Source organism: Vulpes lagopus, chromosome 15, assembly GCF_018345385.1.
Source record: "Vulpes lagopus strain Blue_001 chromosome 15, ASM1834538v1, whole genome shotgun sequence".
Lineage (NCBI taxonomy): Eukaryota > Metazoa > Chordata > Mammalia > Carnivora > Canidae > Vulpes > Vulpes lagopus.
In genome coordinates, this window is record NC_054838.1 from 9,653,121 (window position 1) to 9,666,476 (window position 13,356).

General features: G+C 49.6%; 1 protein-coding gene across 1 annotated transcript in view; it reads right to left on the minus strand.

Annotated features, from left to right (window-relative positions):
• Positions 1-11,288: 11,288 nt before the first annotated feature.
• OTOG (otogelin) overlaps positions 11,289-13,356 on the minus strand; it is a 90,891-nt gene continuing 88,823 nt past the window's right edge. Inside the window, 2 exon segments of the mRNA XM_041730653.1 lie at positions 11,289-11,618; positions 11,703-11,782. Coding sequence (XP_041586587.1) covers positions 11,418-11,618; positions 11,703-11,782 — 281 coding nt within the window. The 3' untranslated portion in view covers positions 11,289-11,417.

Sequence of the window (13,356 nt, forward strand, 5' to 3'; positions counted from 1 at the left end):
TATACATTTTTTTGTATGACATATATTTTTGTTCTCTTGTGTTTATACCTAGGAGTAAAATTGCTGAATCATATGGAAACCCTATGATTAATATTTTGAGAAACTACCAGGCTGTTTTCCAAAAGTTGTATCATTTTATATTCTCATCAGCAATGCATGAGGGTTTCAATTTTTCCACATCCTCTCCAACACTTGTTATTATGTGGCTTTTTGATTATAGCCATTCTAGTGGATATATAAGTGATATCTCCTGTGTATTTTATGTGCCTATCCTGATGGCTAATGATGTTGATCATGTTTTGATGTGCTCATTGAACATTTGCACATCTTCTTTGGAGAAATATCTATTCAGATCCTTTGCCCATTTTATTTTTTTTTCTTTGCCCATTTTAAAAACGATTATTTGGGTTTATTTATTACTGTTGTTTACTATTGATTCATGAATTCTTTATATATTATGGACACAAGTCTCTTATTAGACATTAGACTTGCAAATACTCTTCCCATCTGTGAGTTGTCTTTTTCCTTTTTCCATATTGACTTTTGAACCCTAACATAAAAGTTTTCATTTTGGTGAAGTTCAAAGAATCTATTTTTTTCCCCATCACTTGAGCTTTTGGCTTTATGTAACCCAAGGTTTTATTTAACCCAAAGTCATGCAAATTTATCCTATATTTTCTTCTGAGAGTCTTATTGTTTTACCTCTTATGTTTAGGTCTGTAACCATTCGAGATTAATTTTTGTGTATGGTATAAGGCACAGGTCCAGTTTCACTGTTTTTCATTTAGATATTCAGTTATCCCGGTACCACTTGTTTAAAACTATTCTATTCCCATTGATTTGTCTTGGCACCCTTGACAAAAATTAATTGACCATTAATGTATGGGTTTACTTCTGAGATTTCAATTCCATTTCTTTGATTTTATATGTTATCCTATGTCAGTATCATGACCGCAAATTTGAGTGCATCATTAACCAACATACAGATTGAGAGGCAGAGTATGGAGACTTGTGGGTTTTGACATGTTTAAGCATAACCTCTGCAATTCATTGGCTGACCATGAGGCTAAGTTACTCTACGCATCTCATATAAGTGGAATCATACAGTATTTGTCCTTTTATTGGATTATTTCACTTAGCCTAATGTCTTTAAGGTTCATTCATGAGAGGGCAGCCCCGGTGGCGCAGCGGTTTAGCACCGCCTGCAGCCCAGGGCGTGATCCTGGAGGCCCTAGATGAGTCCCACGTCGGGCTCTATGATGCCTGCTTCTCCCTCTGCCTGTGTCTCTGCCTCTCTCTCTCTCTCTCTCTCTGTCTCTATGAATAAATAAATAAAATCTTAAAAAAAAAAAAAGGTTCATTCATGAGGTAGCATGTATTAGAATTTTCTTCCTTTTTAAGGCTGAATAATATTCCATTGTATATAAAACATTGTTTATCCATTCATCCATCAGTGGACAGTTGGGTTGCTCCTGCATTTTGGTTAATGTAAATAATGCTCCTATAAACATGAGTATGCAAATATCTGTTTATGACCTTGCTTTCAAGTCTTTTGAATATATATCCAGGAGTAGAATTCCTAAATCATATGGCAATTCTATTTTTAATTTTTTGAGAAATTTCCATATTTTTTCCATGGTAATTGTACCATTTTACATGCCCACCAGCAGTACACGAGGGTTCAGGCTTCTCTACATCCTCACCAATACTTGTTACTTTTTTTTTTTTTTTTTAATAATACCCATCCTAATGACTATGGAGTATGTCTCAATGTGTTTTGATTTTCTTTTCCCTAATGGTTAATGATTCATGCATCTTTTCTTGTGCCTATTGGCCATTTGTGTATGTTCTTTGGAGAAATGCCTGGATTATTTGCCCTTTGAAAAAGTTTTTTGTTGTTGTTGAGTTGAGGAATTCTCTATATATTCTGAATTCAGCCATTATTTCTTAAAGTGCTTTCTTCTTTTCCTTCTCTCCTTCTGGTCCTTAAATTACATGGATTTTAGATCTCTTCATATTATGTTACAGCTCACTGGGCCCTATTTGTTTTTTTTTTTTTTAGTCTTTTTTTCACTCTGTAATTCTTTCTGGATAGTTTCTCTTATGTCTTCAAATTCATTGGTCTTTTTTTCTGAAGTCTCTAATCTGTTGTTACTCCTACTTTCATTTAAAACTTTGTGTTTTCATCTCTAGAAGTTCCATTTTATTTTTCAGAATATCTTTCATTTCTTTCTACGTTAATATTTTTCTCTACACTCTTGAGCATATTTGTAACAGCTATTTTAAAGTCCTTGTCTGCTAATATCACCTTTATCATTTCTATGCCTGTTTCTATTGACTGATTTTTCTCCTTGTTATAAGTCACATTTGCCAGGTTCCTTGCATGTCTAGTAATTTTTTTAATTGACTCTGAACATTATAATTCCATTGTTGAGCATCTGGATTTTTTTCATCTGAAGAATATTTAGAGTTATATCTTTTTTTTTTAATTTTTATTTATTTATGATAGTCACAGAGAGAGAGAGAGGCAGAGACACAGGCAGAGGGAGAAGCAGGCTCCATGCACCGGGAGCCTGACGTGGGATTCGATCCCTGGTCTCCAGGATCGCGCCCTGGGGCAAAGGCAGGCGCTAAACCGCTGCGCCACCCAGGGATCCCTAGAGTTATATCTTATAGTTAAGTTACTTGAATATCAGCATGGTCAATTTCAAACTTGTTTCAATCTTAATTAGAGCAGGCTTAGGGTAGGATTTACTCTAGGGCTAGTTTAGTCCTATTTCTAAGGTGTGACCCTTTCTGGAGGCTCAATTAAATGCCATGGACTTTCAGTGAGGTCTTTCCTCCCTGGGTGGTAAGAACTTGAATGTCTCTTATGCTTGTATAAACTCCAGGAATTACTCAGTTTACAACTGGCCAATAGTTCCTTGCCCACCCTTATGGATTTCTATCCTACACATGTGTACTTTAGCATTCAGCAACAGATAATCTATCCAGATTTTTGGAGCTCTTTCTCTACATAGCTCTCTCTACTCTGATACTCTGCCGCACACAAATCCCATTTGTCGCAGACTTCCTGCTTTGATCTATGTCTCTTCAACTCAATGAGACCACCACCCTCTCCTGGGGCTACCCCATCTCTGTGTCTTATTCTAGAAAATGCCTATAAGCAAAAAGTTGGGAGTTTTCTAGTAAGACTCATTGCACTTATTTTCTTTCCTCTTAGGAATCCTAGCCCTACATTGCCTGTTGTTCAATGTCTGAAAACAGAAATCTCATGTATTTTGTCTAATTTTCTAATTGTTTATAGCTGCATGGTAGGTCTGCAATTGTAGGATACTCTATTATAAGGTCAAAACAAAACTCTTCTGTTTTCTAATTTTGTTTTTATATAAAAGCCTCCTATTTTACTTATTTTTATTTTTTAAAAATATTGTATTTACTCATGAGAGACACACATAGAGAGGCAAAGACACAGGCAGAGGGAGAAGCAGGTTCCATGCGGAGAGCCTGATGTAGGACTCAATCCCAGGATCCCAGGATCATGACCTGAGCCAAAGGCAGATGCTCAACCACTGAACCACCTAGGTGCCCCACAAGCCTCTTATTTTATAGATACTTAAAAATCCTCACAAATCATCCTGGGAATGTTAATTAGAAGGCTCTTCATGTCCTTCCTGTTTCTAGAATTGATGGTATTTCATTGAGAGATATTCCCTCTGCCATCTCAACTTGGATATCATTTTGGGGTTGTCCATCATTTTCAAATAGCTAGTAAGTTTTAATTGATAATATTTATAATAAAAGTAGACATTAATATGAATTGCTACTGTGTGGGGTTCCTCAGCAGCTGTGTAGGTGAGTGATGGGGGAGACAACCATAGCCATTCATTCAGTGGTGATATTAGTTCCTCTGATGGTGGGATCACAAGGATGTTCCCACACAAGATCTCTTCTAATCTTTACATAATCCTCGTCACTATTATAATTATTGTTTTGATCTCACAGTTGAAGAAACTGAAGTTCAGTGATGTTCAGTAACTTGCCAAGGTCACAGAACTGCTGAGTGAAGAAATCAGGATTAGAACCCAGAAAGTCTGTTCAACCTATACACTGTGCTGTTTCCCATTTGCTTGATAGCTTCCAGAAATTTCATATATCTAACCTATAGATGGAACTGTTTCATGTTTTTCATTACAAGCACAGATATTTTCTAGTTTTAAATTTTCTTTGTCGTATTATATGGCTTGTTTTTAGTTTTTTTGAGAGTTTTTATGACATTAGTCTTTTTATCTTGAAACCATAGCCCACAACATTTTCTCCATATTATCAACTATTTATGTTAAATTCGTCTTAAGTTAAAGTTCTCAGTGGAACACTAAGACAAAGGCATAGACTTTTTTTTAAAGTAGGCTTCACGCCTGATGTGGAGCTTGAGCTCACAGTTCTGAGATCAAGACCTGAGATCAAAAGATGGATGCTCCACTGGCCGAGCCACCCAGGTGCCCCAACGGATAGATATTTTTGAGGGACTTCATGTATTCTTTGTAAAAGTAAAATAAAATTCTGATTAATTTTACAAAGACATTCCCATCAAACAGTACATAGGAATACCAGCTGCTCTGGGAAATGTAGTTTTTAATTGGTGTCTTTGAAAGACCTGAAGTTTCCAAGATGTCTAAGGGTAGAATTTGAGGCCCAGTGACATATGGGCAGAGGAGGTATTTTTGGGAGCAGTCCCTCCCCTGTACCTCCCAAATCCCTTATAGACCCCCTTTCTCGCCAGGCGGCCCCTCCTGCACATGTTGGGGGCAGGGCCTGGGCTGGGGGCACCTCTGCCAGGACCCTGCTGATCTATGTTCTCGCCTGACACTCAGCAGCTGTCGTGGAGGCGTGGGCTGCAGGCGCTGTTCCCCACGGGCCGTGTGCAGGCTGCAGGCCGGGGATCCTTTCCCGCCTAATCCGAGGGGCACTGGCGGTGGGGAGGAAGACAGCTGGGTGTAACTGATCTGCAAAGGAATGGAGTGGGGCAGGCCTCCCAGTGCTGGGCTGGGCCGTCTGCAGGCTGCCCGCTCCAGCTGCCTCACTTTAACCCTTCCCTCTCTCACTTCTATCTCCCCTCCATCCAGGGAATCCATCCCTGGAACATTCCCGGAACCCCAGGAACCTCCCTGGCTGGGTCTGAACACCTTGCGGAGGAGCCAGCCTTGTAATAGCTACTGTCGGGGAGCTGGGGCAGGGGCAAGAGGCTCCTGTCTTAGAAGGAGACAGAAGTCTTGGAAGGCCCGGTGGGTGACTCAGAAGGTGAAGGCTGTGAGGCCAGGGCAAGGAGACCCTACATGGTTTGGAAGTCAGAGAAAGCTCTCTTGAGTTTGCAATGGAAGGAGCATTGGGTTTGGAGTCGGGTGTTGGCTCTGCCATTGCTCACTTTGCATTGAGACCTTGGGTAAGTCACCGTCCCTCTCTAAGGGTCAGTTTCTTCTCCTGGAGATGTGGAGTTTGAAGACCATGACCCTTAGGGTCCTGTCCGCAGTGGCAACAATAGCTTCATTCATTAAATGCCTATGGTGGGCCAGGGGCTTTACCGCTAAACCTTGTCACCATCACTTTGCCAGACTTTCATTTCTATTTTGGTGGTGAGGACACTGGGATTTGGAGAGGATAGATCACACTGCTGTTCAGAGACAGGGCTGGACCCCGTCACCCAGGCTCTTCCCCCAGAGCACCCTGCTCCCTCAGCTCCAGCCGTTTATAAACAGTGATTTAGCTCAGATAGAGCAGAGGCAGGATGCACGCTGGCCGGGCACAGCCCAGGCGAAGGCTCAGTGGTGAGCCCCAGAACTCCCGCGGGGAGGGAGGGCTGGGGCTCTGTTGGGCTCTTTGCTCCAGCTTTTCTCCTGCTCTGTGCCCAGCTTGGGCCGGGATCTCCTGGCTCAGCCAGGCAGCTTCACACAGGGTGGCAGACTGTGCAGTTGTCTGGCCTGTTCCCATCCATGATCTCACTTGACGCTCATGCCAACCCTAGCATGCAGAACCTGTCGCCCCTCCTCACAATGGAGGACTGAGGCTTGACATTTGCCAACATCCTATGGTAACTGGCCAAAGAGAGACTAGAATATTCTTTCCACTGTCGTCTCTGGCTTCTTGGAGGAAGGGGCCTGGAATGGCAACTATTAGGCACCCAGCAGTCTGCTTCATGCTTTTCCCAGTGAGAAGGAGAGTATGAGTGTGGACTCTGGGCTCAAGTCCTGCGTCCCCCACTCTCCAGCTATGCAGTTGCTTAACCTCTCTGAGGCTTAGCTTCCTTCTCCATCCGTCGTGAATGAAATGTGGCTGAATAATGACTGAATGCTAAGGCTGGGCCTGCATCCCCCTTCCCTGAGCTGAGCATAGAGCCGCACGGGCATGTGACGCCCTGGACAAGCAGAAGCCAGGGCCGTGGGGGGCTACTGACCCAAGAGAAGGAGCCCTTGGGCTGGGGTTTTGCAGCTCAAGGTTGGTCTGAAGACTGGGCTGGAGTTGCCCAGCGAGAGGGAGGAAAAGAGCAAAGAGCATTCCAGATGGGGCAAAGGCCCAGGCAAAGGTGCAGAGGCAGGAATGGACCTGGTATGTGAGAAGCGGGGACACACTTTGGCTTTAGCTGACTGGAGAGGACACTGGCCCAGAGCGAAGTAGACCCTCATGGCAAGTGGGGGCTGAGTCGCAAGCCCACAGAAGGGCTCAGCCCTGGAGAACGAGTTCCCCAAGCGTGCAGCGGCTGGGCCGGCTACCCACCATGTTGCCTACCTCTCTCCTCCACCCCCGAGCCCGAGCCTGGGCTGCCGGGACCTCTGGGCCAGGGGCCGGGCGGGTGTGCAGTTGCAGCTTGGGAGAGACAGCTGTGCAGGCCTCCTGCCTGCTGCAAGGGATTAACTGGCACTGCCACAGTATGTTGGGGGCACCTGGCTCCCTCGATCTGCCCACCCCTATACTCTTTTAACTTTTTGCTGCCCAGGCTCCTCACTTTGGTGCTTAAGGCCTGTTCATACTCAGTTTTCAGCGCCCTATGTTAGAAACGGGGGGCCCCAGGATGAATAAAGAACTAAGTCAGGGTCTACCCAGCCAAAGGTGCCCTTGTCTGTCACTGTTCCTCCCCATGCCAGCCAAGGGCCCTCAGAGACCCTGAGCTCTCACCCAGCAAAACCCTTCTCTCTCCACTGGCTTCTCCCAGGATATATGGTCAAGTCACTGCCGTCCTCAAACCAGGGAACAGATAAACCTTCCCTTGCCCTCACGCCCTATCTCTCTTCTATCCTACTCAGCCCAACTCCTCAGAACCGTCCCCACTATCTCTCCCTCCTCCCTAAGAAGATATCTTCCGGACCCAGCTCTTCTTCCTCCTGGGCACACAGCTGGACTACATCTCCCAGCCTCCCTTGCGGTTTGCTGTGGCCACCTACACAGGTTCTGGCCACTGGGAGGAGTGGCAGAGAGCGAGCCCCTTGCACTCCCGTTTCCCCAAGCTCGGGGCTTGCTCTGGGGCGCTCCTGGAGCTGGCTTGATGCAGGGGAGCAAGGCGCCTTTGCCAGGCCTGTGCTGAAAGACGTACTCCCTCTAGACAGAGGAGCCAGCGTCTCTGAATCATTTTGGATGCAAGGTTCCAGCTGCTCAGAAACACCTGCTTTTGTTTTTTATAGGAGAAATAAACTTCTATTGTGCTTGAGCCACAGAAAATATCTGACTTGCTGTGCCTTAAAAAAATGAGGAACTCAATCCCTCTTGTCCTCCACCTCCCCAGGTGGGACAGCCCAGGAGAGCAGGGAAGAGGGGACCTAGAGCTCTGAAGAGAGCCTTGGAAGTGGGGAAAGCTCTGATTCCAAGAGGAAGATTTCCCGGGGTGGGATGTGGCCCATGAACTTATATAAGTAGCATCTGACCTTCCACTTGAGGTTGTTCCTGTTTGGTTCAGGGCTGTGATTGCCCTCTGCCTTCCCCAAATCACCAGGAGCCACGTGTGAGGCTCCAAGGCTGTGTGGTCATATGGTCGGTGGGGATATAAAAGCCAGGGCCACACCAGGGCCAAGGGCCCCCAGGCCAGCTCCAGCCTGGGTCAGCTGCTGGGAGTGGTGAGGAAAGGGTTAAGGGGTCTGCGAGCAGGATTGGCTCTCCACTCCAGGAGGGCGGTAAAATCAGCATGTCGCCTCCAATTTGCTCTGGCCTGACCTTGAACGTGAATCATTCCATCACAATGTCCTTATTGATTTCCACAGGAAGAAGATTAAGCCCAGAAAATCGGGGCGGGAACTTGAGCCCGAAGCACGGCAAATGGGATGGTTCTGGAGCTCAAAACCCCTCGTGTTTGCAAAGACGTCACAGGGGGCCGCAGGCTGGGCAGCCGCCCAGTGCAGCTACCAGCAATCTGAGGCCTCCATCCTGGGTTTCTGTTTCCTCACCTGTCTGGTGTGTGGCCTCAGGGGTTCCTTCAAGCTTTGATACAAAGAGAGTGGCGATGAGGAGATGCCATAGGTACCCTTGAGCCTTGAGCCAATTCTGGAGTCATCATTTCATCATCCCGTACACAGTGACAGTCTTTGGGACCCTCAGAACCAGACAGGATGCTCTGAGACCAATGTTGCCATTGAACCAGCTGGCCCAGACAGCCAGGGAGGGCCTTCCTCAGTCCTGAAACCCCTTCAAGGGAATGAGACTGGGGGTGTGGGGGTGTCCCTGCATAGGTGCATGAAGGAGATGGGTCAGTAGAGGAAACAGCTCCATAATCTTCAATAGCGTGGCTGTACCAGGTGATCTAATCATTCCCTATTGATAGGCATGGAAAGTGGTTACTAGGTTAAAAAAAACCAAAAGCAACCTAAGACGATGCTACGATACACAGTCGGGTACCTGCCTCCTTGAATGAATTCTTTAGATGCTGTATTAGTTTTCTATAGCTGCGGTGACAAATTACCACAAGCTCAATGGCTTAGATGACACAAATTTATTCTCTTAGGGTCCCAGACATCAGAAGTCTTAAATCAGTTTTGCTGAGTTAAAATCAAGTTGTGGGCCCTCCTGTATTCTCTATGGAGGCTCGAGGGGAGAATCCCTTCCTTGCCTCTCTCAGCATCTAGAAGTCGCCCACATCCTTTGGCCAGTGGCCCCTGCCTCCAACCCCAAAGGGCATCATTCCACCTCAGCATCGGTCACCTCATCTCTCCTCTGACTCTGACTCTCCTGCCCTGCTCTTCAGAGGACTTGGGATGACATTGGGCCCCCCTGGGTAATCCAGGACCACCTCTCCACCTCAAGAGTCTTAATCCCATTTGCAGAATCCCTTTTACTAGGTCAAGTCACACAGAGGTTCCTGGCATGAATATGGGGACATATTTGGGAGACCGTCCTTGAGCCTACCATAGCAGCCTAGAAATAAGAGACCTTCGTCAAGGGGTATATGTATTTTGAGGTAAATCGCCATCTCCAAATTGTTTTAATGAACGCTGATATCAACACTGGGGCTACTGGCTTTTTGAAGGAAACTGGGCAGCACTGATCAAGGTTTAAATTCCTCACCATCTCCTGTCTTCTCCATTGCACAGGGGTATGGTGCTGGCTGACGATTTGTTTCTCATTAATCTTTCACTGAAGTATCTGAGTCTTAAAGTTTCCCAGGACGCAGCTGGGGGAACAGGACTGGGATGTTTGGCCAGAGGGTTGGAGTGGGAGGTTGGCCTCCAGGAGGAACAGGCAGGAGGGGGTGCCTGGATGGAAGTGCAGGTGAGGAGGGCTGTGGTTCTAGCGATGGGTGTGATCATCAGAAGGGAGGCCCCCTGGGAGTATGTGGTGGGGGTGGGGCAGGCAATGGAGAGCTGCTGCCAGCTGCAGCCCAGGAGAGCCAGGTCAGCAAAGCTGGGTCATTAGGGACAAGTAGTTGAAGAACAGTCATCTGAAAGCCTGAGGCTGCCTTTCCAAACTGAGGTCCCCCACCGGGATCCTAGGTCCCCAACTCCCCATGATCTCATCCTGTCTCCCCCCACCCTTCCCTCGGGAGCCAGTCGGGGCAGCCACTGAAGGGGGGGTGGGAAGAAGTTGGAGTGACCTCTATGGCCATAAAATAGGGTCTTCTCTTCACAGCTTAAATTCTTTCAGATTCAAAGCAGACCTGACATCCTCAGAGATGCTCAGAGGCCTGATGTCTTTCTGTGGTTTATTCCATATAGAACCAGAGTACAGACACAAGAACAAAGAGGCTGCGGGAACAGCTGGGGACCATCCTGGCACAGGCCTCTAACCCCAACCCTAGGCTCCCCACTAGGGCAGCCACACAGTCCCAGACCTGTCAGGGTAGTGCTGGGGCCTGAATGAGCTCATGTCTGTGCCCTTTGGGCTCAGCCCCACAAAGCGACCCGGGGAGGTGACTTGCAGAGTGGGGGTGTGAAGGGGACCCTAGCTCTGGCTTTAAGCAGGATACTCCGGTTCAGAGACAAGGCTCTGGCAAATGCTGGGAGACCAGTTGTACGTGTGTAGGGCCTGCATTTCCCACTGACAGATGCTCTCTGGCTAAACAGTCCCACGAAACAGAGACCTGGGAATTGGCTGAGCCACAAACCTCACTCTCTGGCCCCTCCAGAGATCAACTCTGCTATGTCCTTGGAGAAGAGGCACATGGCAAAGCCAGGCACTGCCCTTCCGGACTGAAGGTACAATTAAATAAGCAAGGGCCCTTGGAGGCTCCTGCCACCACCTCAGGAGAGCCAGCTCACCCGCTGGGAAGACAGGTGTGGGGGACGTGCATGGAGCAGGCATAGGCTTGTTCTAAATCCTTTCCTGAACCCCAATGTCAACAACAGAATACCAGGGCATCCCTCTTGGGCCTACAGGGGACTTGAAGGTCACTGAGCCCACTCCCCAGTCTCTGGGCCTGACCTCACAGACACTGGTGAGAAGATCTGGACGTGAGAACCCACCCTCTTTGCTTCTGGAAAGTCCTCCTGAGCAGCTACATGCAAGGCCTGTGTGTTGCTATGAATGTGCCCCTTCCTTTTACTGTGTCTGATGCTTCTCCCAAGGTAGAAAGGGACAAAAAAAGAATGGGCTGCCACATCCCAGCCATGCATGTGGCCTTGGGTCTAGCTCTGGTCCTGGCTTCTCAGGAAAGCGCTCACCCCCTCCACCTGCAGCCAGAATCACAGATGTGCAGGGGCTCTGCCCCTGCCCTGGGGCCCATTCCAGACCTCGGCCAAGTACAGAGTGGAGTTCCCTGAGCCCCCAGCCCAGGTGGGCCCTTTCTAGTCACCTGCTGTGCCTCTGCCTGTCATCGCACGCTTTGCCCGTACAGCTCCCCACACCTGTACTGTCCCCCCGGGCCCCTGCCCCGGCACCCTGGGCCAGCTGGGAGCAGAAGGTGGGGTGGCACAGGAGCTCTGGCCAGCCCCGGCCCCCGGGTCTCAGGACCACTGGCAGGCACAGTCGGTGGGCTCCTGCACTGTGTAGGGCACCCAGGTGGCGTTGGTGGCACAGAAGAGCTGCACAGAGCGCCGCTGCAGGCCCACCTCCCGGCAGCACTTGCAGAAGCGGGCGTACGTGTTGATGTTATAGTTGTAGATGCTGGCGGACGGGCATCTCCCATCGCAGGACACTAGGTTCACCTGGAGACAGGCAGGCCGGGGAGGCAGACCGTGATGCCCACCCTGGCAAAGCCCCTCTCCCACCGCCTCGAGGGCGCCACTCACAGGGGTGTTGCTCCTGCATTCATTCTTCCGGATGGTCATCCGGATGGTCACCTTCTTGCAGGAACGCCCGTCCTCTTTACCTGGGGGGACAGGTGGGTGAGGCAGCCGTGGCAGACCAGCGCTTGCAGGGGCAGGGAGGGGGCAGCAGGACAGGCCGGTGGATCTGGGCGGTTAGTGTCATGCTCGAGGGCCTCCTGCCAGTGTTAGCGTCCATGCATTAGAGCCCCTCGCAGCAGGGAGAAAGCCTTTTAACTCAGTGCCCTGGAAAGACGCAGGGGTGGTGGGGGTGGGGGAGACAGGCTATGAGGTCTGGATGGCCTCGGGGCCTCTGGGTGAGGGAAGAGGAGGATCTGGAGGCCAGGCAGGCTGCCTCCCTGCCCCAGCCCCAGCCCCAGGGCTCGTCCCTAACCCCTGCCCCTGCCCCTGGCCATATCCCCACCCTTCTCTGGGCTTCTGCATACTGACTCTGAGAGGGCGTCTAGGATAAGGAAACTGCAATCTCCTGAGTCCCCGCAACCCCATCCCTAGCACATGCTGGCACACAGCAAGCTCGCCGGGGGTCCCTATCCATCTGACAGGCTCTCGGGTCCTCACACTGGGATGGAAAACAGCTCAACAGCATGCAGCTTCCTGGGCTGGGCGTGCTTCCCACGGATGGACAAGCAATCTCAGAGCCACCCAGGCCTCACAGGCTCACAGGTCTCCTCCCCAGGCCTTTCCCACACCTCTCCTGAAACTACAGCTCCCTCCCTCCACCCAAGCTGCCTCCCTGAGGGCTCCCTCGCCTCATTTCTATCCAGAGCACCGCCAGCATCTACCATCATCTCCATCGTGTTGGGCACCTGTAATTACGCTGGGGAACCTTTGCGCCTCCTTCTGAACAGCCCCTCCCACAACTTGTTGTGGGGTCTTTTCCCATTCTAATTAAATATTCTGTTTCACACCCTGGCACGGGATTTGTACGTTTGTATTCTTTTCCTTAATGAGGCCTCCCCAAATTGTACAAGTTTCAATCCCCATAAACCCAGATGCATCTGTCTTGTCATATGTTTCACATATTACTCTGTCTCTCCCACTAAAACGTCAGCCTTATTTAGGCTGTGTCTACAGTGCCTCAAACAGGGTCTGGTGTACCGATGCTCAACAAACATTTGCCTGATGCACGGACTCCCTCTGTCACCCCGAAAGTGGGGTGGGATCCCTCCTTCGGGCCTCTGGGCCTCACCACAGTGGGTTCCCACTGCACCGGCTAGAGGACTCCTGGCCAAGGTACGTTCCCTTTGTCCTCCCCCTCTGCTTCTAGGAAGCAAGAGGACCAAGGGCTGTCCAGGCCATGGCCCTTGGGGTCCTGGACTGAGACCAGCTGAACGACCAGTGAGAGCAAAGCGGTGGCAGCGCTGGGCACTGGTGGGCTCCAGGAGAGCGGGCACCGCCGAAGCATTCCCACGCAAGCCCAGGGGAAGAGGCTCGCTATCCAGCATGCACTGCTGGCCCAAAGGGCCTTCGCCAGAGGCAGGCAGCGGGGGCCGCCCTCCCCTCCCCCACCCCCTAGCAGAAGGGACACTGTCGGGAACAGCACTGCGGCTGCACGCCTCCAGTCCTGTGGGCTTCCGAGAGGAGTACCTGGGTGGCAGTGGACACTAACCCGTGGAGG